The 12,383-nt window shown below is 52.7% G+C and overlaps 1 protein-coding gene across 1 annotated transcript in view; it reads left to right on the top strand.

Moving 5' to 3' along the window:
* VWA5B1 (von Willebrand factor A domain containing 5B1) overlaps window positions 1-11,104 on the top strand; it is a 70,357-nt gene extending 59,253 nt beyond the window's left edge. Inside the window, exons 17-22 of the mRNA XM_054009328.1 lie at window positions 1,005-1,142; window positions 2,624-2,758; window positions 7,360-7,434; window positions 8,120-8,189; window positions 9,732-9,855; window positions 10,337-11,104. Of these exons, the coding sequence (XP_053865303.1) occupies window positions 1,005-1,142; window positions 2,624-2,758; window positions 7,360-7,434; window positions 8,120-8,189; window positions 9,732-9,855; window positions 10,337-11,104 (1,310 nt within the window). The remainder of the gene's footprint in view (window positions 1-1,004; window positions 1,143-2,623; window positions 2,759-7,359; window positions 7,435-8,119; window positions 8,190-9,731; window positions 9,856-10,336) is intronic.
* The last annotated feature ends 1,279 nt before the right edge of the window (window positions 11,105-12,383 follow it).

Raw genomic sequence — 12,383 nt, forward strand, 5'->3', positions numbered from 1 at the left:
AGCATGTGAGGTGTGACACCTCTAGGCGTGGCCTGTTGACCCAAGCGGGGATGGTTTGTTTCACGGTGGCTTGGTTTGTTGGTGGGCTCAGAGGTGTTTTACAGCAATGCATTGCGGTGCATCACTTTCCAGTGGTGCGGTATGGATGGATTCGGAAACATTCAAGGGCTTTCAAAAGGCACCAACTGGTGCCAGATCCAGCAAGCGCTGACTGTGATCCCATCTGTGCTACAGTGACAAAGAAACATCAGGCCATTCAAAGGGGCCCAGTGCCTCAGATCACTGGGATCCTTGAGTTAAGACCTAAGGCTCAATATTAAGGTACAGAAGAGCTGGCAGCTTGATTGAGTCTCCCTAAAGCTGACTCAGCACTCCCAGACAACCTGCCCAGCTTCTTGAATAAAAGCTGGGATGGGGTCTTTGAGGGCACACAGTGAGAACGGCTTTCTAGGACACTAAACCAGGGGAGGGAGGGAGAATGAGCAGCGTGGGGAATCTAATGGACGGCCCCTCGCACCAAAGCCATCTCTCTCCTTCTTTCCCTAGGCCGTTCCCCTGTTCTCAGCTCTGTCCCACCTGGGAGGAAGCTCCAAACTGGCCAAGTGCCTGGTGTGCTTCTCCCTGGGTGGTAATATTGGGCTTGCTTTCTTTTTTGTGTGACTTCAGTGATCAGGGGCTGGAGTGACAGCTCTGGAGGATGCAGTGTCTGGCCCTGGAGAATGGCACTATCTCGTCAGCCACCAAAAAGGACTATGGTTTGCAGCAGCCACAGAAATTTCCCCATGCTGCCCCATGCCACTGTGCCTTGATCCTGGCCCAGAGAGACCACAGCTCTGGGCAAAGGGATATGCCAGTCCCCATGGTCAGTTCAGTCCTTGGTCTCTTTGCTGAGAGTGCCAGTGAGGAGGTTGAGGAGTGTAGGTGGCTTTTGTGATCCAGGCCCCGGGAGAGGGACTGAACCCACAAAACTCACGAATCGTAACCGGACATCTCTCACCCAACAGGGTCTGGGAGGCGGTACCAGGTAAACGCTGTCCAAACCAGCCGAGCCTGCAATGTCATCAGCAAGTACACGGCCTTTGTCCCGGTGGACCTGAGCACCAGTGGCTACCTGCCAACCGTGGTCGAATATGCCAATGCAGGTAACAGGACACTCCAGCATAGCGTCGTTACTAGGCTGGGGCTGGCATGCCGCCCACACTCCCTGCTAATCTCCTGAGGCCCATTGCACAGGAGTGTGAGGGGCCTGCCTGGGGGTGTCACCGGGGAAACATGGTTCTGACAGCACCTCAGACCTTGGGCAGGGAAAAAAAAAACAGGCCTGTCAATATAGGTAGTAATAACAAATCCAATCTCTTCTGTGAGGTTCAGGGCAGCTGGGCCCTGGATCTCCAGCTACTCCTTCAGTGCAGGTCTCCATGGTGTTCATGTGTCCATATATCCTGGCCTCAGAGGTTCTTAGTCTTGGGCTATGGTTGAGCTCTCCAGCATTGGAGCCCAAGGGTGTGTCTGCCCAACTTGGAGGCCACGGGTTTTCCTCTCCACCATGCAGTCCTGACTGACCACAGCCAGCTTGGGGCCTGGAGGTGAAGGGGTCAGACTCCCCCCTGCGGCGCCTCCTGCTGGTTACTCCAGGGAATCAGCTCAATCCAGCCCGGAGCGCCCTCTGCAGGCTGGTGATCCGCCTTGTCAATACTGGCCCCCATGTCCCTCCCAGGACCCCAGTTCCCCTTGCTCTGGGTGCTGCCCCCTGGCAGTACCCACACACACAGGGTCTCCCCTCCCAGGGGAACCCCCACCAACTAGCCCCACTCCCTGGGGCATACTGCAGTATCAGCCACTCATCACTGGCAAGGTTGGGTTTGGACCTGCTGCCTTGGTCTACCTCTGGGCTGCCCTCTGCAACCCCCAGTACCTTTGGCCCAATGCTAGGCCGCAACCTGGGGCTTTCCAGGGTGGAGCTCCTCAGCTCCTCTGCCTTTCCCCAGCCCTGCTCCACTCAGGTACCCTGTCTCAAGCTCCCTGCAGCCAGGCCCTTCTCTCTCTGAATGCAGAGAGAGACTGCTGAGCTCCTGGCTCCCAGCCTCTTTATACAGGCCAGCTGGGGCCTGATTGGGCCGTGGCCCAGCTGCGGCTGTTTCCCCAATCAGCCCAAGTCTTTCCTTCCACAGCCCCAGCCCTCTGCAGGGCTGGCTTTAACCCTTCCCAGGCAGGAGCGGGTGACCACCCTGCTACAAGGGGTCTCTCAGCCTGGGCTGTTCTGAAGGCCCGCAGCCTACGACAAAAGGGTCGTTGCAGCAGGAAAGGGGATGTGCTTGCTTGGTGAGCAGGAGTGTGACAAACGTACCTCTCGAGAGCCTGTGGCCAGTTAGGGGAGTGGTGGGCTCTCAGAGGGCTCCAGGCTCTTAGCATAGAGTGAGCGCCACAGAAGCGGCCTACTGATGAGGAAGGAGTCCCCAGGGCCAGACGGGAGTACAGTAGCCGGTCCCAGGGTGAAGGAGGGTGCCACTGCTAGACTTGGATGCCGTGAAGTGACTGATTTCACCCAACTCACTTGATTGGCATTGTGTTTGTCTGTCCATTGGGAACGGTAATGCTGTGAATTCCCTTTGTTCACCCCAAGGGCCAGCATCCAAACAAGGTGGCCAGCGGAGCTCAAGTTCAGGAAGCAGAAGGCACCGAGTCTTCTCCGTCGGACTCGGACGCACCCAGTCGACTTGCGGCCAGGATGGTGCAGACGATGGATTTTACGGCATGAGTAAGATTGCAGCCCTTCTGGGGCTCAGTCCTGTAATCAGTGATTAGAACCCGTGGGTATGATCTATGCACTGACACATGCTGTCAGCCCTCTCCATTTTTTGCCTCTGGTCAGTTTTCTTCGTCTGGCCTTTTCTTTAGATCTGCTGCCTGTTTCTTGAAGGGCAGTAACAGCAGAGTTTAACACCTGTAAGCAATGGCAACATTTTCAGGATGAAATCCCAACCCTAGTGAAGCCAGTGGGAGTTTTGCCATTTACTGCAATCAGGCCAGGATTTCACCTCAGGAATCTGTAATCTGAGCAGCACCAGGCCAACAGCCCCAAACCCAGAGTTACAATGCCCTGGCCAGCTCCAGGGTAGATGAAAGCAGTCCATCTAGGCTATGCCCCATGTGACAAGATGGCCGATGTAGTATGGTGGGTCCTGCGCTTTTCTTGGTGTGGGGCAAAGATGCCATCCCTTGTCCCTGCTCTTGGGGCACTGAGGGCCCCACTAGTGGCCCAGGAAGGTGGTAAAAGAGGGAAGCAGGGGAGGGGTCTGGGTTTGCTCCTTACTCTGAGCCCCAGTCCCTCTCAACCCCTGCAGGTTCTTACCCTCTTCCCCCTTGGGTGGGGTACCTTCGGTCCTTAAATGCTGGGGGAGGGTCTCCCTTACTCCAGTTTTCTGATCTTCCAAGTCTCACAGCACACCTCCAAGCTCCAGTCCTCTCTCCTTCTCCCCTGACTGCCTGAAGCAGGGGGGTTTATTAGGTTGCTAACAGGGCCTTCATTGACTACAGGTGCTCCAATTAACCTGTAGCAACCCTCCCTAGTCTACAGGGAACCACGCCTTAATTAGCCTAGGGCTTATATACTTCCCCTCTCCACTTCTCCCTGACCCTCCTGTATCACACCTGTATCTGCTATAGAATTGTCTCTGTCTTTCCTATGGCCAAGATGACCACTCTTTGGAAAGGAATATACCCAGCTACTGTCATATGAAAGGTCTGATGAGGAGCAGAGCATGTGGTCTGGCCAGCAAACCATGTTTCTGGCTGGAATCCATCTCTTGAAACAGGGCATCTATAAAAGAACTTATTCTGAAACGCTCAGATCACGAGAAGTAACTCTTGCTGACGCTCTGAGGTTAACTGGCAGCACAACACAGGGGACACGAGGGGCTGAGCCTGCTGTAATTAGAGACATGGGGACTTCAGACACTTGACTGTCTCTGTAAATCGCCTACTAATGAAGATAAGTTAGGTTGGACTTTGTCTCACGCAGTCATGACTGCTGCTGAATTAAAATGATCTTCTCCTTCAGGGACAAGGAGAGAGCTGGAATTCATGATTGTTTGGAAAGTAACTGTGCTGAAAAATATGTTTTCTCTCTGAATATATCTAGAATCAGCTGAGCTAGGTCTCTGCAGGGGGCTTGTCTAGGGGGTCGCACAATAATGTTTTGAACTAGCTCTACATCCAGATGTTGTTATGTTGTAAAGCAGGCGTTTCTATGATCAGCCCCTGGAAGGGAAGAGTGGCCACTTGCCAGCTCCTCTTATATGTATTGAAACATAACAATAAATACAAACAGCAGGCAGGCTGGATCCTTAGCTACGGAAATAGGCTTAGCTTTATTGAAGTCAGTGGAGAAAACAGTTTGTTATTCGCATCAATTACACTCCACTGATTGACACGTGTATACACAGGTACGTCGGATCTGCCAAGCTAGAACAGACCAATGGTCCATCTAATCCTGTATCCTCTCTGTGGCCCCGGGCAACACCAGGTGGTCCAGAGGAGGGTATAACCTCCTCACAATGCACCAAATTGTGCAATCCTCTACCACTGTGGAGGAGGAGGATTCTCCCTGACCCCTACTAATGATCTATTTATTCTTTGAACTGTGAGGATTGTCATCTCTAGTCATTTCTGCCCTAGCTAGAGGGACCCACAGATGCTATTTGGAATCGTACAATTAAACACCTAATCCTTGCTGAATGTTACTGCAGGATTCGCTTCCACAATTTCCTGTGGTAGTGAGTTCCACAGCCTGAGGTTGATGGTCTTTAAAATTGGGTTGTCACTTCTCCTAGCTCGCACCCCCACATCTTATCAATGAAAGACCCTTCCATAATGACTGTAGCTGAGTCCAGCCCATTCCCTGCCCAGTGCCTTGATACTGGATGCCTCAGTATCCCAGTATGCCCACTGTTCAGAGTTGTACTTTGACGAGGTTTTGGCCCCTCCATAAAGGCTTCAGAAATTTGCCACACCAGCCCTTGTTTGCTCTAGGTTCAGCTCCATGCCTCCTGCACTCCCTAAAGATTAGACCTTGGCACCACTCATTGTTAGACTTGCTAAATAATCCAGTGGGCATGACAGCTTCTTTCCGACCTACCCAGCTTCTCAGGGGTAATTGGACCTGAAAAGCTCAGTTTTTCAGATCAGCACTTGATCATTAGCGCTGTTCCAGTGTGTACTCCTGGTTCCCTGGCAGCATGGGGGAGATACGGGTTGCATTGGGAGGATGAGCACAACGGCTTGGATACTAAACAGTTCTGAGACACTGAAAGTTTCCCATCACCGAGAGCAAGAGAGAGAGGAGCAAATCTCTGGCTAAAAGAGAGAAAAACACCATTAAAGGAAATTAAAAAAGCCAACCAGGTGCAGCCAATAACATGTCTGATGATGCTGTAACTTGCTTCCCATTTTCTTTACGGGCTCAGATAAATCACATTTCTCAAAACCCACTGGGTTTATTTCAGAGTTTGAGGCTTATAAATTCTAGATTTTTTCCTGGAATGAATAAAATACAGACTGTCTTGGCATTTGCATTCCTGTAGCACCTTCCATTCCAGCATTCCTGAGCAGTTTCCAAACCTTAAACTGCACAGCATTCTGGAAAACGGGATTGTCCCCATTTTACAGAAGAGGAAACTGATTTTTATGACTTGCCCAAGGTCAAATAGTGACTCATTGGTAGAGATGGGAGTAGGAATGACTCCTGCTCTGCTCCAGGTTCTAGGCCACACTCTCTTCCTGGATTAGAGTAGACTAGAATGAAGGTCATGAGAGCCTGATTGGTGGATTCAGATCTGCAGAGAGATACAGCAATGTCTGACCCTTTGGGAGCCTCCTTTTAAAAGGCTAAATAGCCTCAGGTGCTCACGCCTTTCAGTTCAGTAGGACGGTACAGCCAGCTCAACCAAGACATGTTAGAATGCATCTTCTGGGGTTGGAATTTCCTCCCCTTCACCCTTCGAGCTCTGGTTGTCCTAAGCAGAGCTGAGGTCCATTGAAGGAGCCCATCAGGCGCCATGAAGAGAAAGTAGATGTGGTGGAGGTGCACATGGAACGAATAGTGATGACGATGCAGTGGTGATGGGTGAGCTGGATTTGGCGGGGGTTGATGGGTTGGGAAGCAGTGATCTCTGTTCAAGATTAGGGTTTGGTAAAGGCGGAAGAGGGGCCCAAGGATGCTGAATGTGGTTGTGATGGGGTGTCTGCCCCACACTGGTGGAGACAGAGTTAAAAGCAGCCCTGGGGAGGCTGCGCAGCAGGCAGCCAATCAGTGAGGGGCTGCAAGGAGCAGCCAATCAGGGCAGAGCAGGCCCATATATAAAGAGAGCTGCAGGGCAGAGGAGTCAGTTCCCCCTTGGGAGCCCTGGGAGAAGGGACTGGGTCCCTGAAGGGCTGAGGGAACTGCCAGCACCCGGGACAGAGCAGTGTTGGGCTGGGTCAGGGGAGCAAGAGGGAGCTCCAGCCTGACTGGCTGAAAGACTGAAGCCCAGATACGGGGCAGAGGTGCTAGGGCTACGGAAAAGTGGCCCAGGGGGACAGTGGAAACGGACAGAGCATGGCTGCCACCTACAGGGTCCCTGGGTCGGGACCCGGAGTAGTGGGTGGGCCCGGGTCTCCCCCCTGACTTGCCACTGAGGGGAGTGGCCAGTGAAGGGCTGCAGTTTGCCACAGAGGCGAGTGGCTGGACAGAGGACTGCTGCTCCCCCAGAAGGGTGGGGGAGAACAGAATGGGGCACGGCCGGAGGGCTCTGTCCTGAAGAGGATGCCGCGATTCTTGAGGCGACGTGGGTCCAGAGCAGAAGTGACGGCAGGCAAGACACCTCCAGAGGAGAGCGCCCTGCGAAAAGACCGCGCTAATTCCCAGAACGACCAGCAGGAGGTGCCACGGCAGTGAGGCAGAACCATGACAGTGGTTAATAGAACTGTCACACTGTGTAATCCTGACATGGCGCTTTCCCTCTCAGTGTAGCCATGGCAATGGTTTTGATTTGGAGACCGGTGTCAAAGGTAGCTACATCCTCAGCTAGTGTAAATCAGCAGAACTCCATTGAAACCAATGCAGCTACCCAGCGTACACCAGCGGAAGTCTGGCCAAGCCATGGTAACCAGGAGGAGGAGGGAGATGGTAGTCTGTTGTGATGCCAAGGGTGACGAACAAGCTAGCAGACAGACAGGCAGTGCTGGCTGTTATGGAGGAGGATGGTCATGCTGAGGGCAAGGGGGCCGGGTTGTGACCCTCACTCTGAGGCCAGGGTGATGCTGACACGTGGTAATGATGTGGAGAAGGGTGATGTGGCCATTGTGCTTCTGCTGTTGCAGATGCAGATGAGAACAGCCTGTCGCCCGGCAGTACACCTGCCTCTTCCGGCTGGGAGCGCTACAGTGTCCCGGAAGGTAAGACCAAGACATGCACAGGATTTCTCAAGGTCGCCGTGGCACTACTTCATCCGACTGAGGTTTCAAGTTGAGTTGAACATTTTTTAAACCTGCCAGGATCTAAGTTCAGGGTTCTGTGCTTCTCCTGCCACCGCTGGTCACAGCCAATGGCAGGGCAACATCTTTCTGCGCTGAGCCAGGGGTTGGTGAGAGAGCTCAGACTTCTGAAGTCAGGTGTCGGCAGCTCCGGGCCTGAGAAAATGATTTTCAGCTATTGCATTTTAAATCTGGTGCCTGCCCATGACTTTGACTGGTGATTTGGGCTCTTAACTGAATTATTTAGAACTACTTTGGCCATCATTTTTTAAACACTGGTGCCTAAAATTAGAGACCTAAATCCATATTTAGGCAGCTCAATCAGTGCTCTGATTTCTAGAGGTGCTAAGCACCCAGCATCTCCCAGATAGCCTTTCATATGAACATCTCAACATTTTTTCGAGTGGTGGATAAGTATCATGATCTCCATTAGACACATGGGGAAACAGAGGCAGAGCGAGATGAAGTAACTTCTCCAAGGTCACAAAGCAATTTAGTATCAAAGCCAGGAATAGAACCCAGGAGCCCAGCCTCCAGCCAGCATGCCCTGATGAACATTTCCTTAATGCCAGATGTTTCCTCACCTTGGCTTTGTATTTCTCCCCAGCTCCGCTGCAGAGTCCGTCTGCTTCCTCTGCTCACTCCCAGAAGTCCATTGATACCCTTTTTTCTGCCAGGTAAGGGGCAGCAGAGCATTCTCTGACTCAATGAGACCCTAGGATGGAGTATTCCACTGCTCCGTGTTTTCTCCTGGCTGTGGGTTTGACAAAAGGGGCCCACATGAGGGAAAGCCTGTAGGCTGTTTGGGGGGGTGTCCACATCAGGCAGATGGGCAGCTGGTTACACTGTAGAAAGGGGGTTTGGTAAAGGGAATTTCTGCAGCTCACTCTTGCTTTGATACTGTGACACTCGTTGGCTGGTTTACTGGGCCAGGCAGACAGCTTGTGAGCCAGGCTTAGTGACAATCAGCCAACAAGGTGAGCCCGACGATTAGCAAACAGCCAACCAAACTGCCTCTTTTTTTATTCTTTATTTTAAATGTATCGTGCAAATTTGGTGCTTGTAAAAGGAAGGGAAGTACTGGGCCACTGGGCCAGTGATGCAGCCTGTTGAAATCAGTGGTGTAACTGCGAGGAGGATTTGGTCTGTGTAGGTGCTAGTCTAGACACAGGCATCACATGGCAGCAGCAAGACAAGCTCTCCCTAACTCCGACTCGGAAGGGCCACCACTGAGGGGAGTTGGCCTGGGTCTCTCTGCTGAGAGGGGTGAGTAGTGCCAAGTGTGGTGTGGACACCTGCCCACAGATCCCCAAATTCATGGGACGTTGACCAGTGACCAGACAAAAGATGGGAACATTTTGCAGTCACTGTCTAGCTAAGCTGGATTTAAACCAGAGACTTAATGGTGAAAGATTCTCTAGCCTACTACCATGTCCCTGAGCCATTCAGGCAGGGAAGGGTGGGGATATCTCCATGTCATCTGGTATGGAGAAATTGTGCTTGTCTAGGCCTATTGAAATCCAAGGGGACAGAGGCTCCTAAGTCACTTAGGCATTTTTGACCAAAAAATCCTTCTAAATTTTTCCCTTTTCTAATGACGTTAAGAGATGAGGGATCAAGGCAAAATGCCCCCTCTCCTCTCCACCTACCTACAGACTCCTCACGCTCTCCTCTGGCTACCTCCCTGACTCCGGTCCTTGGAAACCCCTGCCGGAGTCCCTGAGTCACATGGCTCATCCAGAAAGTGACAAGAAAAGGATCAGGGTTCCCATGTTTTTGACAAGCTGAAGCATTAGCTTCTGGGCCACTCGGAAATGATGGTCCTCAGAATGTCCCCTCCCAGTCTGATCTTTTGGAGAGTCTAACAGGAGACGATCCTGGATGGAATTTGCCTTCCTATGGGCATATGCTAGCTTGAGGAGACTTATCTGTGCAGGGTGGGGAGAATTTCCCATACCAGAGGCAAGGCCGCGTGACCATCTAGTGCAGAAGAGAAAGGGGAGAGGGGGTTGTGTCTCTTGTAGGGGAAGCCAGTTGAATTGATGTCTCGCAGCCAGACCGAGCATATGTTTCTCTGACAGCTGCGCTACCACATGACTTAGTGTAGGGCGCGGTGTGTCAGTTACTGGGAATGCTGAGAGGTGATTGGTTAGTGGGAGGCAATGGGTCTGAGGGGCAGGTATGTAAATGCCTCCTTTGTTATGTCTGTCCTGACGCAGATTGACCCTTCATAAAACGAGACTGCTGACTCGAGCAGCCAAAGGCTTCATGAGTAAATCCCCAAGTCGAGTGAATGAACCCAGCTCCGAGAGCAGCAATGAAAACATTGACTACCTACCCCTGGTAAGCAACCAAACCAGACCTCAGGCTCATGTCACTGGGGTGATGGGAGGTGGTGGGGGCTCTTCTGGCATATCACCATGCACACACACAGCCACACCACACATACATGTGTGTTAGCTTGAGTTCTGATCAGCAGACACCCAATTCCCATCCCCAAATCCCCCAGTTGGGCTGGAAAACTTCCCAAAACTGGTAGGGGCAGAAGAGGCCAAAGCAGAGACCACTGCACTGGAGGAAAAGAGGTAAAATATGGCCCAGCTGGGGCCACCTCTCCCCCCAGTTTGGACCCAAAACTGTGGAGGGGACCACCCTACTTTGGGGGCACAAGGGCCCAGCTGGTGCCTCTCCTGTCAAGCGCCCATGGGGTGGATTCTTGGTGGGTAGGTTACTCCAAAGCCCTGGCTGTGCACACAGAATGCGCTCTTCCCCAGGGCCTTACTTCAGCGCCTCCCTAAGGAAGTGTTGTTATCCCTCTCCACAGGTGTCTCTGCAGTTGGCCTGCGGTGCCTTCCTGCTGAACCCGGCGTTCTGCCACGCAATCAGCATTCCCATGGAGAAGCTGAAGTGGACGTCTCCGTTCACCTGCCACCGGATGGCTCTTAGCCCCTCCGCCAGCTCCTACAACACTAAGAAGTCAGGCCCGCCTCAGGAGCCCAAGAGCCCTGGATGCAGCCGGCAGCTGCTGGCACCGAACGACGTTCCCAGAGAGAGCTCCTCAGACAGCGACTTCGCTCCCAGTGCAGCGCTGAACGGCCATGGTGAGGCTACGGGAGACGCAGGCCGGCCTCGCCACTTCTCTGGCAGCGCAGTAGAAAGCCTCTCAAAGGCCCTGAAAGCTGAGAACGAACTCTCACCCCCTGCCATCACCATCCGCCGCTTCTCCTCCCCTGAGAGCACCCAGTCCCCACGGGAGCCACAGAGCGACAGCGGCAGAGGCTCGGAGTCGGACAGCTCCGAGCTGCAGTCCCTGCTCTTTGACATCGAGCTGCATCAGTGGGCTGAGCCAGAGGGGATGCTCTGGGCCACAGCAGTCGCCCTGGCCTGGCTGGAGCACAGCTCCGCCTCCTACTTCATCGAGTGGGAACTGGTGGCCGGCAAGGCCAGCATGTGGCTGAGTGAGCAGGAGTTCCCGGAGGGCCGGAGCCTGGGGACCGTCAAGGCCGCAGCCCGGCAGCTGTTTGTTTTGCTCAGGCACTGGGACGAGAACCTCGAGTTCAACTTGTTGTGCTACAACCCCAACAACGTGTAGGAAGGGGGAGTGCAAAAGCGGGGAGTCAGGCAGTCAGCTGAGACAGCCTCTGGGGTACAGGGACTGGTCCTTAAGAAACATGGTCTAACAGCTGAGCTCCACCACTGCCGTGCCATGCCATGCACCGTTATTAGGACAAGCCTTTCTGCGGGCCAGAAAACAACCAAGGTCATTCAAACCCCAGCACTAAACAATTCTTCTTCTTGTTGTTGTATAAGCAGGGTATGATTCACCTGTAGCACTCACTGCTGCAGGAGGTTATTAAGGCCAATATCTAAACGAAAGGATTATTCATTTCTGTGACTAGGAATAGCATCTCGAGTTACACGAGGTACTAGGCACCTCCTTCCCTTCAGGCTGGGCTTCATCTGATCCCCAGCACCAGTCCCAGAAAGAGAATCCCAAATCTTCATCTCATCCTTCACGCTTTGCCATCCAGCCAAGCCCTTCCCTTTTCACCCAGTCACCATCAATCCGATGCTCATCTTTTCACCCAGAGCATTTCCAGCCATGATTCATCGTTCCCCGGTCTCCATCTAGACTGCGTTATCGTGAAGATTAACATGTGTCTCTTGTCTCAGGGATTGGTGTTCGAGCAGCCACTCTGCCTCATGGGTCAAGGTTACTGGAAATCCAGACTGCGGCCAAGCAGTTTAAGATGGAAAAGCAACACTGGGGATGGGGAAAACAATGGAGTGAATTGCCAGGTCCTCCCAGATCACTCATTCTCTATAGCTGTGGAGTTGGACTGGGATTTTCAAAGGCGCCTACAGGATATAAACACCCAAATCCTATTGTAATCCCAACTGGGTGCATAACTCCCTTAGGCTTCTATGGATAGCCTGGCCTTGGTTCCAGGACAGTCTTACAGGTTGGTTCACCGCGGACAATGTGCCCTAGAATCTTTTGCATGCAGAGTGGGGGTAGGCTGGGGCCAGACTGCTCAGCCAACAAGCAGCCGGAGGAATGCAGGAGGTGGATTAAAGCAAACCTATTCCCCAGGCACTTTCAGGCCCAGCGTAGCGGAGCTAGTAGAATGCATCTTGGATTAGAGCAGTTAAAGCTTTTCAGTCCCCATCAGTGCATTGAGTACATTCCCGCTAGGACAGCCTCCTGGGAGAGGCTGTATCAGCGATTAGACTGATATTACATTTGATCTGAACCAGAAGGTCTAGGCCTGCATTGTATCCACGTGTTCAAGCCTGTGCCACTTTGCCCAGTGGCTTTGAAGCGTGCGTTCTTACACTTAGATTTTCTGACCCTCATGCAAAACAGTCTG

The sequence above is a fragment of the Malaclemys terrapin genome, chromosome 19 (genome assembly GCF_027887155.1).
Source record: "Malaclemys terrapin pileata isolate rMalTer1 chromosome 19, rMalTer1.hap1, whole genome shotgun sequence".
In the NCBI taxonomy this organism is placed as follows: Eukaryota; Metazoa; Chordata; order Testudines; family Emydidae; genus Malaclemys; species Malaclemys terrapin.